The sequence below is a fragment of the Geospiza fortis genome, unplaced genomic scaffold (genome assembly GCF_000277835.1).
Source record: "Geospiza fortis unplaced genomic scaffold, GeoFor_1.0 scaffold54, whole genome shotgun sequence".
In the NCBI taxonomy this organism is placed as follows: Eukaryota; Metazoa; Chordata; class Aves; order Passeriformes; family Thraupidae; genus Geospiza; species Geospiza fortis.
The window spans coordinates 777,853-798,511 of NW_005054301.1; the positions used below are offsets into that span (position 1 = coordinate 777,853).

The following is a 20,659-nucleotide window of genomic DNA, read 5'->3' on the forward strand; positions in this document are numbered from 1 at the left end:
TGCTACCATACTTTATTCTTCAACACACCAACCCTTAAACAAGGAACATTACACAAACAGAACACAAAATGTGCTTTGAAGGTTTTTAATGGAACTTAAAGTAAAACTTTTCTTACACAGATGTTTTTTTCTTACAGCGTAAAAAAAATGTAAAATTGTCCAAACTTACAAACTTGGAAAATTAGAGACATTTCAAGTATGCAATCAACCTCGTTTTATGAAAACAATGTATATTCAAAGTCCAAAATGTATGAGTCTTTCCTAGCATCCTGTGTCCTGGTGGTTGATCCTCCTGTCCTCTACTGTCCAGAGAAGGCAAAGCTCAGTCCCAGGCTGTATCATATTCATTCACTGAGGAGGAAGTAAAAAACAATTCCATAAGAAGCAATTCTGCCCCTCTGTAAAGATGATTTGAGAATTGCTCTGTGCCCTACCCCTCTAATGGTTAAAACCTTTGCAGAGGAGATTGGATCATTAAATCACATGAGCCTTATGGCAGGCCCATAGCTGCAGCTTTGGGAAGTCTGCTACTGGTTTATGAAATCACAGGCAGATGACAGGAAGGAGCTGCTCTGCCAGAAACACTCCAAGAAAACAGCTGAACCTATTGTGGAAAAGACAGCTTAGACATAAGATAAAACAATGGTAAAAGAATCTTCAGCTTTATTCAAATACAACTCAGAAAACACCACCTGTCCAGGTCAGGATTCCAGTGACTGCTCTGTCTCAGCTGCAGGGCACTTGTTTATCAGGCCTGCATCACATTAGTTAATGTTTATACAACTACTACCAAACAACAGCACAGGGTTGTCTTCAAAAGAAAGCTGCCCATAAGGGGTATGTTTCTTCATACATCTTTGCTGTTTCTCACACACGCATTACTTCTGTGAGTAAAACTACATTAATGTCATAACACACCTTTTCTTTTTCTTGGTTAGGTTTAGAGTATTTCTCACCTGGCTTGAGTTCGAGTCCATTTCAAGGCATGGCGTGGAGGTACAGCGACAGTGGGATGGTAGAAAGTGCAGTCTGGTCTTGTACACTGTGTATTAAACCTACAATGCTGAAACCAAAAGTATTTCAGAAGAGGCTGCTCAGTGCTGGCTGCCTGAACTCCTGAACATGCTGAAATGCACTGTGACCCTGGTATTGCTGTGTGACACATCTCACCTGCAACTGAGCCAACACCCACCTCCACCAGTGCAACCAGCTCAACCCAGTGACAAAAAATCCTTTTTAAGAAGTACCAACTATGAATTTCATGCTCCAAAACTGCCACTGCACTGACTTGTGGAAATTCCTTTGCTCGCAAGAGTTTACAGAGTTCAGCTTGAATTGATCTCTGTGCACAACTTGGGAGCATGACACACCATTACCTGAGGGGGGAGAAAAGCCAGAATATCTGGCTAATACTATCTGAGCATGGGTATTTTGAAAAAAAGCACTACACTTCCTGGCATTAGATGCAGGGACACAATTCTATAGAAGTACCCAAGTAATAGACTCCTGTAGTATAAAGATTACATTAATAAATTTAGGGTAACTGGGCAATCTTTAAAGTTTTTGCATGTTGCAGTTATGTGAAGGAAGATTCAAGAGTCTTGAGACATATTCCTTCCCAAAAGGTCCCAGCATCCTGGCTAGGTATATTTTGAAGAGATATGGCCTGTTTGAAGCTCCCCAGCAGCATTTGGTAAAAAGGTAAGTTAAAAGTATAATTTTCCAAATTCCTTAAGTCACTACTTTTGTGTATTCTCCTTACAAGGCAAAGTTAAAATGTGAACAGTAAAAGCAAAAAGTGTTAAATCCTGGTAACATTTCATGCCCCAAAGTAGCATGTTTCAAGTCTCTTTCTAAAAAGGAAGGAAGATAGGAGATATATCTTACTTTTGGGTGGTAAAATGGACACTCCATTTTCTTACAAGCTGGAAAAAACTTGCACAGTGGACTACTGGAAGGTATGGACAGTGTGGGCACGGGTGCTAATAGCAGAAACAAAAAGATCAGGAAGTGAGTCTGGATCAGAATATATTGCCTTTTCAAGACAGCTCTGCACAATCTCAAATATATCAATCTTTCTGCTAAAAATTCCGTTTTATAATACACCAAAATTCAGCAAGATATAGAGACAGCACTTCCCAATGCAGTTAGTAGATCCTGGAGTAAAACAAGGCTATTAGGTAATAATTTAATTTGGTTCTTTCACCATTTCGGGACAGGAAGTACCGTGGTCAAGGCAAAACTTCCAGCAAATTGCACAGAGATTCTGGTAGGCAGACAATCTCAGATGTTAAATTTAGACAGCAGGAAGCCTGTTAGAGTTTCAACTGACCAAACTGAGAAGCACAGGCACTGCACTTTCCAGAAATATGGAGGAGCTGCTGGAAATGATAACAGAAGACAAGCACATTGTGCTTGGGGTCTGGCAAGGTAATAAAACTGCATGAACTGTGACTAGGGGCTAAATTACTTCCAAAAGATCATGCAGTAAAGGCCCTGCACCTCAGCATGGTTCAAAGGCTCAACACCAACCCACATCACACAGCTACTGCCTTCATCAAGTAACCTCACCCCAAAAGTCATCTTATCACTACACCTACTTCACTCCTACACTAGCATTAATGAAAAAAATGTTCAAAAGCAGGAGCCTCTGTTTTCAGTGTGTGTCACAAGCCCTCGGTACAACAAATGTGTCCAATTTAAGAAAAAAATCTGAGCAAAACTGCAGTGCTGGCTAATCCCTTCAACAGACAACTTGTGCAAGTCACCACTTTGGCCTTGCACAGCCTTCATATGGACTCCTGCGTAAGAGCATTGGAGGATTTTTCTGGTAACAGTTCTTGCAGTAACACTGGATTATTATTCTTCATCTTGCACTAAGAGTTGTAGGTCAACTCAAGCAAAAAATTTTTTTTTTCATCACTGTCAGTTTCTGTTTCCAAAAATACTGTTGTCTCTTTAGCACTATCACTGAAAGCTCAGAAAATAAGATGTGCTCACCTGGTTTAGGAGATGGATGGGGGGTTCGTCGACTGGCGTGAGTGTAAGGACAGTCTGGCTTAGTGCACTTTGCATCATATTTACAGTTTGGATGGATGAACAGACATTTATCAGCAAATTTGCAGTTAGGAAAAAGTCTGAGGGAAAAAAAATTGAGTAAAAAGCTCATACTTGGAGCAAAATCCCCAAACATCTGCTGCACACAAAAGCCAGAGGTGCAGCAGGGCTGGGGCATGTCTTAGTTCCTTCCCAAGTGGGGCACACGGTGTAGTGCACGAGCTGTGCACTCACACAGCTGCACTCAGCTGCCCTTCCTGTATACCTCCCCTCCATGCAGTGAACAACTGAACCACCTCACTCTCAGGGCACTTTGGTCCCAAACTCCTTGGTGCAAGCCAGGACACGTCCCTCCTACTGTGCAGCACAGAGTGACAAAGGCAATGTGAAATCAGACCTTCCCCAGAGAGGGGTGCAGTGTTCCCTAGTAACATGGTTTTCTCTGAAGAGTTTTATTTTGAATTTAGTTACACCAGATTTTATAAGATAATTCAAATGTCCAAGTAACTGACATTACCCAATCTGGTAAGAGTTACCTCAAAACAGGCACTGTTTTCCTGGACTGCTCCTGCTTATGGAAGAGAAGTCAAAGGCACAGGGCACATTCAGGAGTTCACCTTCTCTTTCAAATTCAAAACTCAGTCACTGTATTACTATGTAACAATAACCTAACCTTCAAAAGCACTGTAACAGCTGGCCTATTCAATAAGATGCTAATTCCTGCATCTTCAAGCAACTCAGGAACACCAGCCTGTACTGTAAACTAAAGTTTTCTTCTGCAAGGGTGCAGCAGCCATCCCTGTGTTCTGACACTTAGGAGAGGGGCAGAAAACAGAAGGAGTAACAGTGTGATAATCTAGCTCTGATCCTGCCCTGACAGGTTTGTGCTGCCTTGGAATATTTACTGACACAGAGCAGAAGTTTGCAGCACTGGAATGAAAATCAAAATAGTAGATGAGCTCTGTACTACTCACTTGCAAGGTAGTGTGGGGTGATGGTACACACATTCATCTCCATTTTTACAGGCAGGCCAGTACTTGCAGCGCTCCAGCACCTTCTCCTGCTTTTGTAGCATACTTAAGTCTTCCATTTCCACTGGATGGTAAGAAAGAAGAAAAAAAACAACCCCAAGCTGGGACCTTTATGATTCTATATGCAACTTGGTGTAAACAATCTAGCATAATAAAAATTCACTGTACTTCTATTCTCTCTTAATCAAAAAAATCATGACAGTAAGAGTTTATGTACATCGTATTTTCTGAAGAAAATTTCCAAAACCATAACGTGGAAAGTCATAATACTAGACTGACGGCTGCCTTTTGGCAGCTTAATCATAAAATTTGCACTGTTTACAAGCAAAATAAATCAGTTTTCTTTTTCAATCTGAACTGATTTAAAGATTTGGACAGACAAGGCAATGATCCCAACTGAACCTGAGTTATGACTGTTCTGCTGAGCCATGAGTTAATTAGAGCTATGTTTCTTTCTCCAAGATATTTTTTACTCTAGAAAATTATTTCAAGAGATGAAAGTTAAAAATCAATTTTTATGATAATCAGATTTATTATTATGGGGGCATATACTGAAAAAGAACCACTTCTATGTAATTTGTTAAGACATTTCAGTTACCTGAACCCAGACTCTAATCCAAAAAGTATTTTAAGAAATTCCAAGCTGAAACATTCCATACCTTCACTATCCTTACAGAAACATGGGACTTTGACTTTCTCCTATTTAAATTGCTTAGAAAACCTTATTCTCCAAATTCAGACAATTGTACATATGTTGCTGTTGTCTCATTTTCCCAAGTTTGCCTAAACCTTTGGCTTTTCAAAGTTTTCCAGCACTGCCTAGACTTCCTTCTCTGATCCCACTGATGACACAAATTGCTCCAGCTTCATTCCATCCTTAGCCTCATTTATGCCTTCTCCTTGCAACCCACCAAAGCCAAATAATGCCATCCTGTTGTAGGACCACACCGGCTCGTACAGATCACTTCCACATGGATCTGACTGTGTGTGAGCTTCAGTGCCGTCCCTGCTACTTCACAGGAATCCTTAACAGAGCTAGGACTGTGCTGGCAACACTCTCCTCTACCTAACAGCCTTGGTGAGGAGTCTGAGGCTGCTACACACAGCAAAGCATGGATTTGCAAGGAAGTATTCCAACAACTGTTTCTCTGTGCTAGTAAAGTGCATGAATACACAACATTCCCTTAATCTTTAAGATATGTGCAGTACTTCTGCAGCCAGGGAACTGAAAAGACATGGACTTAAAAGATCTTTTGCTATGGTGCTCTCATAATTGCATTACACATTTACAGTTGGATCCATGCAATTTAAGGGTTTTCAGTACAGCACCAAACAGTATTCTTTATTTAGTTCAGAAATTTGGATACACTGCTACTACAGAAAATAAAGATCCTTATTTTCTTAAGAAAGCTAAGTAAAAAACCATGAATCCAAGCACAGCCCTCAAGCATGTATTCAACAGGCCTTATGACAAAACAGTAGCCTCTGTGTTTTTCATGATCATGTCAGCATTCTAAACAATTCAAGCATGTGGTTCAGCAAGCAAGTTCCCATGTTATTCAAAAGAAATCTAGAAAGAGAATATAGAAACCTTCATGTAAAATCATGCACTGTAAAGTTCTGCTTTCAGGTGCTAGCCCACTGGACTCTACCAACACCTTACACTACCGGGCTCCTTCTGGTGTCACAATCCTCGACATTAACATGAATACCATCTGACATATTTTTAAAAGTTCAAGGCATGTCAGTGTGTTAGCTGTAACATCACCTGTCCATCAGCACAGGGACAAATTATAACAGGTCAACCAGAAGGGCAGATTTCTGGCAATGAAGACCAACTACATTTGCAAAAAAACAAAAAGAACAAAACAACAACAAACAAACAAACCAATCAACCAAAACAAACAAACAAAACCAACTAAAATAATCCAACCAAATTTTATCAATACTAAGATGTGTGGAGAACTACCATGTACCATATTGTTCTAGTATTCCAAGACAAAGGCTTCTGAAGATAGGGTCCCACTGAACTCCCAGATTTCATTTGCCTAAAGAATGCTCTAATTTGAAGAATAAACACCACCACTTTGGTTTCTTAAGAATGATATATCCAGGAGGTGTAGCCATGCTCAAGCAGCACAGCAAGGCTACATCCTGTTGGTCAGTATAATTACCATCACAGTTCTCCAGCTGCCTGGTTACAATCTGCATCTGCTGTGCTCGAAGACCTTTCAATCCTTTGCCAGCACACATGTGCTGGGTAACTGGCTTCAATCCTTCCATTAGACACATCTCTTCCTCCTCCTGATCAGAGAGGTATCCTGGTGGACTGGGCACGCCATCCAGTGTCACAATGAACTTGGGACTAGCAGGTTTCTCTGGCTGGTCTCTATCAAACAAAGAAATGCAGGAAATTTACATTTTCTGACTCAAGAGATTTGAGTGAATGTGAGCTGTGGTAGTAAGTGAAAGTAGTACAAGCTAATCAATGGGGAGTCAAGCAGTAACAGACCTTTTAGCAATTACTGGTAATGCACTCCAGTTAGCAGTTGGACTTCTAGTCTCCCTGAGGCACTAATAAGAACTACAGCTCTAGGTACAAGTTCAGTTTGCTACACTCTGCTCAACAGACAGATCCAAAAACCCATTTTCCAACAGTCAATCCTGTGGAATTTGCAGTTTTGAGGCAGAGAAAGAGAGCAAATACCATTCTTGGAATTACAAATCTTTTAACACACCAAATGTGTCTCCTCAAAATTACTGAAAAGCACATTATGAAACAAGTGGTATAAAAGTTTTTAGAACTAGGATGAGAGAATTGCAATACTGATACTAAGAACTTTGACACTCAGCCAGACTAAAAGGTCAGACACCAATAGCCTAGTGTCCTGTATCTGACAGTAGTCAGCATGGATAAGAAGGAGCATTAAAACAGGGAACACATACATTTTCTCCAGCCTTTCATCATCCCATCTACTTCACCTCAGGGATTTCCTGAATGACAAGCGATTCTAAGTATTTGGAGAACTGTGGAGTTCTCATCTTAGACAAACAGCAAGGGGATAAACTTTGCTTCCCTATGAAGTGAGGCTAAAAGCAACTACACTGTAGAATGCCTTTAAGAGGACAGAAACCAGAACATGAATAACATAATGAGCTAGAACTTTCAGACTGAAGCAGTCAGAAACTGACCTATTCACATACAAAAATTTACCTCTCTCCTATAGCACAGTCACAGCTTTCAACTGTGATATTGCCAGGTTATCCTTTTGGATTTGTTTGCTCAGTGTTGGTTTTGTTTTCAATTTACACAGGCTGCTGAAAGCCACTCGCAGAAAGGAAACACCAGCAGATTCTCAAGCACAGCAGCCCAGGTGATGAAGTTCATCATGCTGTTCAGAGTGGCTTTAACTTTTAACAGGTAGGACTATTTGTTACCTGGAACTTCATTTGAAGCTGACATGAACTTTAAGCTTCTCCTGGTCAAACTCTCCAGTAAGGAGCCTTAAATCATTGTCCAGGATTCACCACACTCAATACTATGTTAAAAGATGTTTCTTAAGACATGTAATCCAAGGGTGAAACAGGTATAAAACTAAAGGCAATTTAAGCAAAATGGTTACTTGACTAAGATTTCAGAAATCAAAACAGAAGAGCAGTACTTTCAGCTCCTTCTTCTTTCTTGCAAATCAAAGACTTGCTCAAGCTACAGTTGACCCTAGGATTATTTTCCTAGAGAAAGATTCCTGTGAGGTTTTTTGCCCCTGCTTTTTTTCTCCTGCTATTCAAAGTCAGTCCATTTTGCATGATTTCACACCTCCTGACTGAACTGACAAAGCACAAGTCTGACCAAATGGCTCCATCTAAACCACAAACAAGCAATTTGACTAGCAACCCTCCTAAATGCAGTAGCTTTTCACCGTGTCTGTATGAGACGTCCTGAGTGAACTCGCACTGCCTCTGTGCCCTTCTTCCCCAGCTGCTGATTCTGTGATGCCATCTCCTCTGACAACCTGGGCTTCTTCAGGATGAATGAGCGAGTATCTGAGTGCACCAGAGACTCTGGGTCACAGTAATCTGCATTGGGAGAAAATTACATAGAAAGGAGTAAAATAAGGTGGCAGTTGTACTCTTAACTTATAGCATATTCCTAATATCAATTTACATGGTCACTAAGCTAATCTTACTTTGTTTTAATTTCTTCGGAGTAGTTTCCAGTAAACGTTTTTACTTCCCTGTTAATTCCACGGAGGTGGATCCACAGAAGCCATAAGCCATATTAGGTCAGATCAGTAAATTTTATAAGTGGAACAGCTATGCTGAAACAGCTTTGGAGAGAGTGCAACCCCCCCCTCCAAATCTCTCATCCCCTGAACAGACACTAATGTAATGCATTCATTCCTTAGAGATGTAGAAACTAGATAATTGTAGAAATCAGTATAATTAATTGAAAAGGAGTATCTTAACATTCACTGGCCAGTAATATTAGATGTCAAGATAAAAGATCACAAGACTTACCCTGAGACACTTGCAAGGCATCTTCAATCATAGGATCAATCTGAAGCCGACAAGAGAGCTCCTTTTGTTCAATTCCTAAAAAAACAGCAATAAGAAGCATATTTAACAGCATGTTAACATGAAACTATAGATTAGAGAACTGAGGCACACTCTCTTAATTCTTTTGATTAAAAAAATCAACAACAAAAACATTCACACTTTTAACATTTTTAAAAGCCATTCTTATTATTATGAATCCTTTTCCCATTGTTTCAGGAACAGTAACATGGCAAAATCTAAGTACTGTAGGACACTACTCGCTCCCATAATCGCTGCTCAGTACAAATGAGGTCTGTGGGCACAGAAACTGATGAAGGCCAAGCTCCTCCTCCTCATTTGTAGAGGAGTTGGCCATTCAGAGAACACACACAGAGGAAAGCAAGTAGCAAGGGACTACTTTACAATCTTCTTAAAAGAGCTAAAGCAAATCAGAGCAGCACTGTTCCACATTTGAGATATGGCTTAAAAATTTATTTTTGCTTTCTGTACATTTCCTAAGCAAGCGGTCATTTCCATTTCAATGGCAAAAGAGTGAAAATATTTAGCATAATTATTTTCTGTGCATTAATTCAAAGGCTGATAAAGCTTTTTCTCACATACTTTAGGGTGGCAGAAAGATTCCAAATACATCTATATGAGGAATAAGCAACTGCAAAAATCTTTTTAAAATAATGAATGTTTACCATTCCTTTACAATGATCATAGGATGATGTAATAAAAATCTTACTCAAAACCAAATTTTATTCATTATCCAAATATCTAAACACTTAGCAAGTATAAACTAAGTACTTGTTATAGAAGTATTTTTTCTCCTGCCTTACTTCGATGATTCCTTGTGACTAACAAAGACAATCCCCTATCCCCTATAAGAAAACCATGCTGAAAAGGCACTTTGATTGCTTTTAAGTATTATGCCCTTTAGGAGATTCAAAACAGAAGTAAAAACCAAAGGTGACACAGTTAGCCTGGTATCAGCTATCCTGTAAGAGCAAAGAGAATATTCTTATATTTAAACTGAAGAATAAAAATAAAACACTAATAACCATTTGTGCGGAAACCACGTGTTGAAAGAATCTTTTAATACTTCATATGCTGGAAAATTGTTCTAAATACTCTAGAGTATCTTCACTCTCACTTAAGCTTTGTGACAGAATTACTCCTACAAGATACTAAGGAAAATGTACAAAAGATGGGGAAAAGAGAAGCTATCCAAATGTAAGTGCTTATGCAAAATTATTCTTCAGTGACATGCCACAGAGCTGTAACATTCTTTGCTTACTGATTAATTCCTCTGAGGTTCTGTGTTTGGATACATGAATCTATCTGACAGCCATGCTTTTGAAAACTGCATGGTCTTCAGCGCAGTTCTGCATGCAACTTCTGATGCAGACTTAAAAATTAAAAGCATTACTTTCCTTTTCTCTGCTCAGCTTGTAAAATGATATTCCCTAGTATAAATTCTTGAAAAATATTATCAGATGACCTTGAATTTCTTCAGCTGTCTGCTCCTTTGACTCTTCTACTTGAAGCTGAGAACTCAGAACAGGCAGTCTGCTTTGCACATGAATTACTTCTAACTGTGATTCTTCTGGGCGAATTCGAGTTCTTGGTGCAACTGGAACAGTCTGTTTCTGTGGAACTTTAAATAGAGAAACAATGGCAAATCATTTACATACTACCCAATCACACAATAGTACTGTTTGTAGATATATTGTGCTAAAATAACTCGCACAAATTCCTACACACACACACACACAAAAAAAAAAAAAAATCCCAAGCATCTGTGTCCACAAAAATCCTCTTTAGCTACGTGTAAAATTCTTATTATGGCACCTCAAAACACATGAGAAGGATCAGAGTTACAACAGCAAAATATTCATTCACCCACTTCTACATACAATTAATGTGGTACTTTCTGATAGTTTTGAAATCACTTTTCATTCCATCTTTCATATAAATAATCATGGATCATCAATATGTCTCTTCATATGATGCTAATTACCCTTTGCTGAAGCGCTTGCAAATACAAAAAAATGGCAGCAGATTCATAGAATCACTTAGGTTCAAAAAGACCCTCTCCCTCATTTATGTTTTCATAATTCATCACTGAACATCAATGTAATGAAACAAGACACAGTAAATCCCTCAAGTATAAATGACTTGCAATTTAGCATTCTGTCTTATCTCGAAGTGATTTCTTGAGCTTGGATTTATACAAGAGAATATGGAAATATTATAGACTAACACAAGCAAAATCAATGCTAATTACCAGTGGAATAATTGGTTGTTTTTGTAACTGATTCTTGTGCTTCAGAGATCGCTTTCAGTATTAAATTCTTATTGGCCTGTTTTGAAGGTGGCAACGAAGGTCTAAAGAAAATAAAAAAAAATTAATCATACATGGATTGCACAGCAACACTATCCATGTTAAAGACAGTTGTTTCAACAGGAATAATATTAACAGAAATCATCTACAATTATTTTATACAAAACAGTTTTCAGTTAATCTATTCTCTCAGAGGATGGGGATCCACAAAATGCTCTAAAAAATGGAAGCCCAGATGTGTGATTTCACCTCTCAAGCTTCTGTAAAACCATGCTACATATGGAAAGGCACTCTCTGCATTAATTTCTTCCCACCTCTGCCCACCACTTATCTCTTGCTAGATTTGTGCTGGCACCAATAATTATGCAGCCATCCTGGGAAATATGATCCAGCTGCATAATTAGAATGATTCTATCAAAAACATATTATTTGTAAAAAAAGGCTTTCTGCTTGTCTTTAATATCAACAATAAGGAAGCTTAAATCAGACCAATGTGCTGTGGTACTGAAGGTAAATTAAATACAGTGTATTAGCTTAAAATAAATCTTATACAAGCTAGCACTGTAGGTCAGTAGAACCATCTCTTCTCTAGTTTATATGTTCTTATTCTATTGTTAAAATTCAGATACAAAAGATATGTATTTTGACTAATGCCTGACACTTGGACAGAATTAGGGGGCAGAAAAAAAGGAAAAACCTCTGAAGACTGTTTGAAAAGTTGAAATCATCTTAAAGAACAAGTGATAACTGGTTAGAAAAAAATTCCTTAAAATAAACCAAATTACTGAAAAATTATTTTACCACAATAAATACCTGGTCTGAAACATGTCAACATTAATGTTCTTTTGCCAGTAAGCTTCACCCAAATAATGTAAAAAATCACACTCTATTGCATCTTACATGCAATAATGAAAAGAAGTTACAAAATCAAAGGCAAAAGGGTTGCATAAACAGGCATCTCATGCACAGAGTTGTGAGACAGTACAAAAAATATTAGAAGTGTTTACTAAATTTTGTCTGTCAATTTTCGAAAGTGCAAACTTATTTTCCTCATTTCCAAAGTTTTCATTCATTGTATTAATTCTTGAAAACTCAGAAACACTGAGATTTTCAGTACCTTCTTTCTGGCTTTGCAGGTACAGACACACTGCTGGAGATGCTTCCTGTTCGCAATCCATAGTCTTCCTCTTCCTCTTCATCTTCTCCATCATTACAGAACTTTTTCACTTTGACTACCGAGCTTACAACAGGCAGCCGTCTCTTCCTGGAGCTTTCCTCCTACAACGTACAGAGCAGGCAAAACAGCTCATTTAGCATAAACCAGCAAAGAAAGCACTGCAATTCCACCTGGAGCCAGGAGATGGAGAACTTCTATTCCAGTTGGACAAGTGACTGCTCTGGGTAATATGAAAATCAGACACATTTACATCCATCCCAAAGGATTCTTAACTGACATGGTTCTAAATAGAATAGTAACAATAATCCTCCTCATCATCAATGTATCTGGGCTAATAAACTGTATGTCAAAAATTCTGATTTACAGGACTGTGTAAAGCTAGGGGTACACATAGCACTTAGGGAAAATCATGCTGATTAGATAATCTTAAGATCAGAATGATAATTTCTGATTCATCATATGCAGCTCAATAATGTGCTAACCTGTTAGTCCAAGTCAATATGACAAAGATGTACATGGTAATTAACTCTGAGATGCAGCAAGCTCTCAGAAAATTATGTCAAATTATGCCATCTGTTTTTACCAGTGGACTCAAAGGATGAAATCTCAAACCTACTGGTACCAGTGACAGAAGTCTTTTGATTTCTCTGAGGTCAAGATTTTCCTGAAGCGGACATAGCAATTCAGGTTCCTAACAAGAACAATAGTTTAGGTTGTACCAACCTCACTGCCCACTTTATCAGCACCGAGTTTGGAGGTGGGTCTGTGACCTTCTGCTAAGCTGCCAAATGCTTCTGGATTGCACAGCTGGCCTGTTTCCAAAGACCTGCAGCCTTGTGTGTCTAACTGGCAGCTCCCCTGCAGGCTGCCCTGCTGTGACAATCTGTGAACGTTGCCATCTGCACTCCTGACAGCTGGGGGCCGGTAGATCTCGGCCGAGGGACGAGAGGAACCGTAAGTTACAGTCACAATAGGTTTCTTCCGTGACAAAGGATTCTCCTGCACAAAGTTTAGGTCTTCATCAATAAGATCATCTGGTTCAGGTTTAATGTCAATTACAGCTTCAGAAGGTGACAATTCCCTCAAAGGCTTGACCGTAGATGTTAAGCGGGATGCAGAACCATCTTCACAAGACTGCCTGATTAAAAAAGAAATCACCAATTATTATCTGCAAGTCAAGTCCTGGAAAATGAGAATTGTCTTTTAATCAAGAATCATTAATGTATTACTGTTTATGCAAATTTAACACACTGATATTTTTCAGTTTGGTTAATTAATCTAAGCCCTAATCTAATCTTTAAGCTACGTTGCTTAAAGAACTGAGTTCTGATTTAATGTTTTTTGTACAACAAATTGTAGCAATGCTTTACTCTTCAAAAGTACTTGTATCTTTCCAAGTGTCTGTACTCTTTAGAATGGCTACTACACTCACACAACTACTGATGCCTGAAGGTGTGCTAGGAAGTAGCCAGCAGCCTCACCTGGAAGCAGTGTTCCTCTGCTCCTGTGAGCTGGTTGAAACTCTGGAGTCATTTCTTTCAGTCCGAGTGCTTGACACTGCAAGAGGGGGCAAGATATCTTCCCGCCTCCTCTCATCACTCACACATGAACTGCTTTTGCTGGAAGGCAGGTTGCTCTCAAAGATATTAGATTCTGAAGATTTTACACTGGTGGGTTCTGTGGAGACAGGTACCTTTCACTTTTACATTAAACCACATAAACAAAAAATTAACGAAACAGACAAGATATTTTTTCAACTCAGGCATATAATACTACACAGAAAAAATAAGCCTCCCTTCACTCAAAATTTCATTTTCTTACTTACCAGTAGTCACGGATCGCAGCTTATCCAAAACACCATGGAGCCTGAAATAGACAGCAGACAGGGAAGGAAGCAAAAGAGAAAAAGGAGAAATAAAAAACTTTAACTTACATTCAGACTAATAAAGACAGAGATATCTGTCTAGAGATAGATAGAAACTAATCATTTTTCAGAAACTCACTGCCTTTCCACCCTTAAAACTTCTCTTTCCATCAACCACAGTATGTTTAACCTCAAAAGGGAGGCTTAAAGTACCTTGCCTCCTATATGTCTTGCACATCCAGGTAGAGTATTCATCACATCATCTACTTTTGGCATTTAGTTGGTTTACATATTCAAAGCCAATACTATCCACCTTTCACTACAATCAATGGAGTTAAGTATCAAAAAAATAGATTCAAAAAACCGAAGCCAGAAGCCTAAAGCATAGCCTAAAATTTTACTTTGCATATGAAACTTTAATTACACAGTAGAGTTAAACATAATTGTAAGTACAAACTCAAACAGTATATAACTCATAGTATGTAAGATTCTCAGGATTCTCCCACCATGCTTTGTATATACCAACAACACTCTCTGAGATGTGCTGGTAAGCAAAAATATCTCAGCAAAGTACCAAATTTGCCCTTTGCCTGTGAAAAAGGCACTAACCTGAAGTAACACAAAAAATTATGTGGCCTTAATACAATAACACTGCTCAAAAACAAACACATATTACAGAGAGAAGAAAGCAAAAACCCCGACACAAACTCATATCTTACTTGGTATTCAAACCTGATAACGGGCAAGTCCATAATTTTGACTGAATATTTGAAATTAGCTAAGGGACAAGAACATATTGAAAGGACTGCATGTGGGTATAATGAAGGCTTATACTTGTTCTCCTTGTGAGTTTTCACTAGAACATTTGTCAGCTGAGCTCTGGTGATGCAGATCAGTTTTCACACTGACCTCAGAATAACTGATCTGACACTTGGTTCAGAGTAAAAAGTGGTGGCCAACCAGCATGATTGCCAGGTTTGTCACAATTGCTGCAAAACTTTTGCCAGAAGGCCCAAAATTAGCAGCTACAGAGACAAACCAAGGAAGGCAGATCTTGCTGAGTACTGCATTTAGCCAACATTTAAGAACATATACATTCTGAGTTGTCTTTAGAAGAAGTAAAAGTCCCAGCTACAATGCTATGTAATACTTTTCCACCAGTTCCCTTACAGCTTATTCACAGGTTTCATCTTGTCTTCTTTTCACCAACACCTACTTCGGTACCTGATAGAACACTCGTAACATTGAGTTCGTATTTATATATATATATATATATGTATGTGTGTGTGTGTGTGTACATATATATATATAAAAAATGAGAATACTGACGTAGGGTTAAAACAGTCACTATGTTTAAAATTTAACCATGTGTCAAAACCAGCTGGTGGTATATGTGCATATAGTCAATACATCATTTAAAATATAAATATATAAAATGATCTTGATTTCTTTGATGAAATTTGCTTTCTCTACATATTTATTATTTTTTCACTTTTTCATTTAATTTACAAAGCCCTGAAAGTGTTTTCTGCGACACTATTTTTTACTGTATATGAGGATTCAGTCAAAACCATAGTACAGGAGCTACATTCTCATCCACTTGTAAACTTCACTGATCCGTCTGATTTCCAAAACTACTATGAGAAAGACAACTGCATGATTTCCTGATACACTGAAACCCAAAAGCTGCACCTAGGCAGGCCACAAGAGGCAGCAAAGAAATGGCAGCGCAGTTTTCAAAAAAATGGTCCATGTTTAATTGCACTCCTCTATTATATTTTTGACAAATGCCAGGAGAAAAATGAAACCTGTCTGAATAAAATCAAACTATATCCACACAAGTTACATTATCACCTGGAAACCCATCAGTTTAAATAGCTAATACAGTGAATGTAATAGCTGGAACTATTTTTCCTTTTTTGTCAGTATTTACAATTTCATAACATAGCCAACTTCTAAAATGTTTCTCTCTGCTATTCAATAACAGAAAAGCTCATAGGAAGTAATTACATATAAGAAATATTGGAACAGAACGTAATGTCAGTATGAATATGCCAAAGAAAGCAAACTGAAAAAGAGAAAAAATTTTAGTATTTTTCTCATCTACACAAAACAAAATAATGATCTTTTAAGCTCTATTAGGTAGGAGATTCAGAAATAGGATTAACTTGAAAAAATACATAACTCTGAAAGCAACAAAATCTCTAGAGTCAAATGTCTGAAATATGGATTTACTTACAGGTCTCTACTGTAAAACAAATTCAGTATTAGAAAATGCATGACTAAATTTGTCATGCAGTATGGAATAAATCAATCTACACTGTCAGGAGCTGACAGCAGAATTGAAGTGTTGCTAACTTGTCCTGTTCACAGTAATTCTGAGGTTCTACTTTTGATTTTTGGAGTCGGGTGGTGGTAATAAATAAATAGCCTGAGAGGTGGGAATACCTAAGCATTTGGCGTTAAGCCTTGTCAAAGACAGTACACAGAATTAGATCCACTGCTCATCTGCCCTGATATAGTAATTCCCATGCACAGCAACCTGAAGCACTGTTAGCATAAAAGCAACAGATTGGTCCTTCACATCTAACTGCAGTGAACAATGCTCTCATGCTCACAGGGGCTTTTGCAGGAATAATTTTAAGTCAACATACAGCCCCCACTTATCTGAGCACTTTATTTACAAATCTGACTGGCTTATAAACAAATACGTCCTCCAGTCCTTTGCCATCTAACTATCACCTCAAAAGCCTAATTGCTGACAGACTAAAATTAATGTACTTATTAGACATGCAAAGTAGACGTTTTTATTAATGAAAATTACATAATGGGAAGATAAATAACTTTTTAAAATGTCAGGTGTCACTTATCGAAAGCAGTCCTGCACTACTGATAAGAAGTGTGACAAGCAGCTTGCAAACATACCAGACAGTAAACCTGACAGTATTGTTTCCAAGGAAAAGGGAAAGGTCTTCTGTCATCTGCTCTTGACTCTTCTTATTGGCCACCATAACCATAATATAATCAGGGAGCTCTTCATCTAATAGAAAGAGAAATACATTGTTTTAAAGTATAATAAATCATGGAAGACATAGCAAACATCTTTAAACAAGTAACGATCTTCTTTCTGTCTTACTATAAAGACTGTGCAGGCAGAAGATTAGGTAAGCAAATTAACAAGACTTCCATTTCCTCTGAGATTCAATACAAGTCTCATCTACAAGCAAGGAATAAAAGATCCTCAACTACACAAGAGCATAAGCTGAAGATCAGTGTATTTAAAAATGGAGTAAACAGAATGGAAAGAAGAACAAAATAAAAGAAAGCCACTCCGCTGCCTATATCCTTTTTCTTGAATACTAGCAAACATTTACAATATTTTTATCACCTCAAATATTGCCAAATACAGTACCTTACCCTTGTTAAATTTCCTTTAGTTACAAAAACTAAACAAATAAATATCCATTTCTGGTATGTGCATTGAACAAATCAAAACTGTATTAACTTCCAGATTTTCTACCTACAAAAATAAAACAAATCCCAGCAACCTCAAGACTGAATTTCTATTCTGTAATGCATGCAATTTCATGCACAGTGAGAAACCCATTTCCTTGCATTACAAAGCACTCCCACTCCTCAGAATGCACAGGAAGGTACTTAGAGCCCAACATTACCACATTAAGGGGTTGGGGAGTTTGGTGTTTGGTATTTCACTTTGGCCTAGCTCTGGCCTCTGCTGAAGGACTGACTGCCACAACTGTTGCTCAAAGGCATTAGTTGTGCTTCTTGAGCACTGCCTTCAATTTAGTTTAATCAAACATCTCATGCTCTCCAATCCCACTCCACGGCATCATGTGATCATAACAATAGTAAGTGCAAACAGCTGGGAAATACCTCAAATTATGAATCTGAATCAAGGTACTGATAGAGCTGTGCTTATTTAATCAAGCTAAGACAGAACACAACACTAAAAAGATCTAAAAAATGAAAAATACGAATCAAAATCCAAATGAAAGGAATTGCCTTTCTTCTATACCTATGTACACTGTAAATAATTTCTCTCTCCCCTAGACTACAAAAATACCATTCACACATTGTACCTGCACTACCACTACTCAACTGGCTGAACATAACCCATTCCAAGCTTAAACCCTCACTTCTTTTTGGTGGCTTTTTGTTTGTTTCAGTTTTTGTTGTTGCTGCTTTGTTTGGGTTTCTTTTTCACTGCAAACTTCAGGCGGCACAAGGACCTTAGAATGAATTTTATTTATTGGCCAAACTACTTTTAAACATGGTAAGTTCTTCAGGTGGTTCAACACATGACAAAGTAAAGAAGATGTTTTAAGTACAGATAAAAGCATAAGTTAGCACAATTACATGTAACAGTATGATAGAAGACGGAGGTTACTACTTTCTTAGTAAGTTACTACTTTCTTAGTAACTGTAGAAACTTTCTTAGTAACTTAGTTGGCTTATGCCAACTTAAACTGCATGTAGAACTACAGCCTTTTGAAAAATTTCCTAGCTGATGAATAATTAACTTACTTCATCTTGCTTTAAATATATGAATATTTCCTTTGTAAGCTCTACACAACAAGTTAGTTTCAAAATATCTTCTTGTAGAAGAGTTTTCAAGACAAAAGAATTAGCAGTTACAGAAAGAAACAAAAGCATGGTTCTTGTGCAGAGGCTAGAATAATGGAGAACCAACTTTTTACTAGTTACATGAAAGCAGACATGGAGAGTTTTTGACAAAGATTACTTTAAAAGTTGTCCAAAATACTCTAGTCAAGAAAAGAAACCTGAAAAATCATAGAAATTTGGAAACAGTGGTTTAAAAAGAAAAAAGAGGCCAAGGCAAGACAGACTTAGCAATAAAGAATACAAAGTTATTTAAAGAAGTTCAGAAGCTGACTGAGAAGAAACTGCAGACACTGTCTGCTGATCCAGGGAATACAGGAAACCTGTCCTCTAAATACAGAGACAGAAGGCAAACAAAGAAAGAACAGTCATAGCTGGAATCAAAGATGGCTAGTATTCTACCAGTATTCAGTATTGGGAGACAAGAAAGACTTTTATTTCAGAAGTACAGAAGAAAGCAAAGAATCAAGGACTGAGAAACTGAAACCTGGAATGATGGTAAAAACCCCAACCAACCAAAAAAAATTAGTTACTTAAAAATACAAGCTTTGAGATGGTGAAAAAGATGATTTTACAATTAAAAAGTTCTAAACATGGCTCCTAGGCACCAACTGACTTCAGAATATCAGCTCATAGTAACTCCCTTCTATGGAGCCAATACATTTTTCCATAAATACAATGCCTCCCTTAAAATAGGAAAGAAGATGAATTTGGGCTCAAACAAACTTTGAACTTGGCTCTCCAACTCACAGGATCACTATATTATGCTTTCAATTCTTTTTCTTCACCTGAAATCCAAGAGGCATCACAGACAGCAACAATGCAGTTTCAGGACTGAGGTATTTTGTTTCCAACAGAATGCTGTGTTAAGTTACCAACTTCTACTGCTGCAGAAAAGAGCTGTTCTGAAGTGCAAAACCCATTTCTTCCCGGGCTCAGAAAAAACAAACAAACCAATAAGACCACAGATGTTCGCATGGCTCACCCCTCCTGCAACAAGCCAAAATAAAATCTGCCCCTGCCTCTAAGATTCAGATACATGTATTTCATCATCATTAGTTCAATGCAGCTCTTCCATTTTAAAGGTTTGTCCCACATAATGTTTCTGACCTGGCCTTTTAATTTCCTAAGTCACTCACTCACCTTTGTCCTCTCTCTTAATTTCAACAGACACCTCACCCTGAATTCAAGAGCTGTTAAAAATATGCCTAAGAAAGACTGATTCCATCTCAGAGTGGTCACAGCTACCTGCTGCTGTATTTCCAAGGCTCTTGCTTTATATAATGTTTCTCCTAATGCTTCAAAGAAATTTCCTTAGATATTCACATCATGGTTTGTTTTTCTTTCAAATCCCTTGCCACCATTTCTAAAGGGGAAAACTACTAGACTGATTTCTTAGTTGTTTTCTTTTAGTTCTTCATATACTGATGTTCACATAGTGCTTCCTCTTATGCTTACTATAATATCTTGTGAAGTATATATCTTTCTTTTTTACTAGTCCAGCACCTCAGATATTTCTTCTCATGCTTAAGGCTTCTGTATGCAATAACACAGGTAACAGTAAGTTCCATTAGCTAAGCTGGGTTTTTTCCTACATAACAGAAATGATCTAGAGAAGATTGCTGAACACATGGCAAAACTTACCAACATAAGCCCCCAGCTCCTGTAACTTTCCTTTTATAGCACCCTAAAAAATAATGAAATATTATTTAAGGGATGGATCAACAAAGTATTTCTAACTGCAAAGACGTGGGAGGCTTAGCAAAGTTCCTCTCATTTACTATTTGAGCACATTGATTTAACACGTTAAAATTTTCCTATTCTCTACTCTCAGGATAGGACGTTTTAACAGCGAGGGGCTGACAGCAGAGTAACGGAATCTCACTCTCTCCACCGTATAGACCAGTTCCTGCGCTACCATCCAACCTCCAAGTCCCAGCTGTCCTTTTTTAAGCACAGACCACCCGGACTCATAAGGTGCAAAGAAAACGAATCTAAGTCGCTTT

General features: G+C 38.0%; 1 protein-coding gene across 2 annotated transcripts; it reads right to left on the bottom strand.

The window, feature by feature from the left end:
• Positions 1-69: 69 nt before the first annotated feature.
• Positions 70-20,335, bottom strand: ZC3H14 (zinc finger CCCH-type containing 14). Of its 2 annotated transcripts, XM_005417434.2 has the most exons (16): positions 20,298-20,335; positions 16,938-17,052; positions 13,974-14,014; positions 13,630-13,825; positions 12,872-13,286; positions 12,089-12,249; positions 10,915-11,015; positions 10,129-10,284; positions 8,607-8,681; positions 8,009-8,165; positions 6,263-6,477; positions 4,032-4,152; positions 3,001-3,137; positions 1,888-1,982; positions 957-1,063; positions 70-351 (listed from the first exon to the last, which is right to left on the bottom strand). In XM_005417434.2, the coding sequence occupies exons 2-16, from the start codon at positions 17,027-17,029 to the stop codon at positions 345-347; spliced, it is 2,076 nt and encodes a 691-aa protein (XP_005417491.1). In that variant the 5' UTR covers positions 17,030-17,052; positions 20,298-20,335; the 3' UTR covers positions 70-344. The 2 variants fall into 2 exon arrangements, with proteins under 2 accessions (XP_005417491.1, XP_030920918.1); XM_031065058.1 differs by lacking the exons at positions 70-351; positions 957-1,063 and having other exon boundaries at positions 1,121-1,982; positions 20,298-20,334.
• Positions 20,336-20,659: the final 324 nt, after the last annotated feature.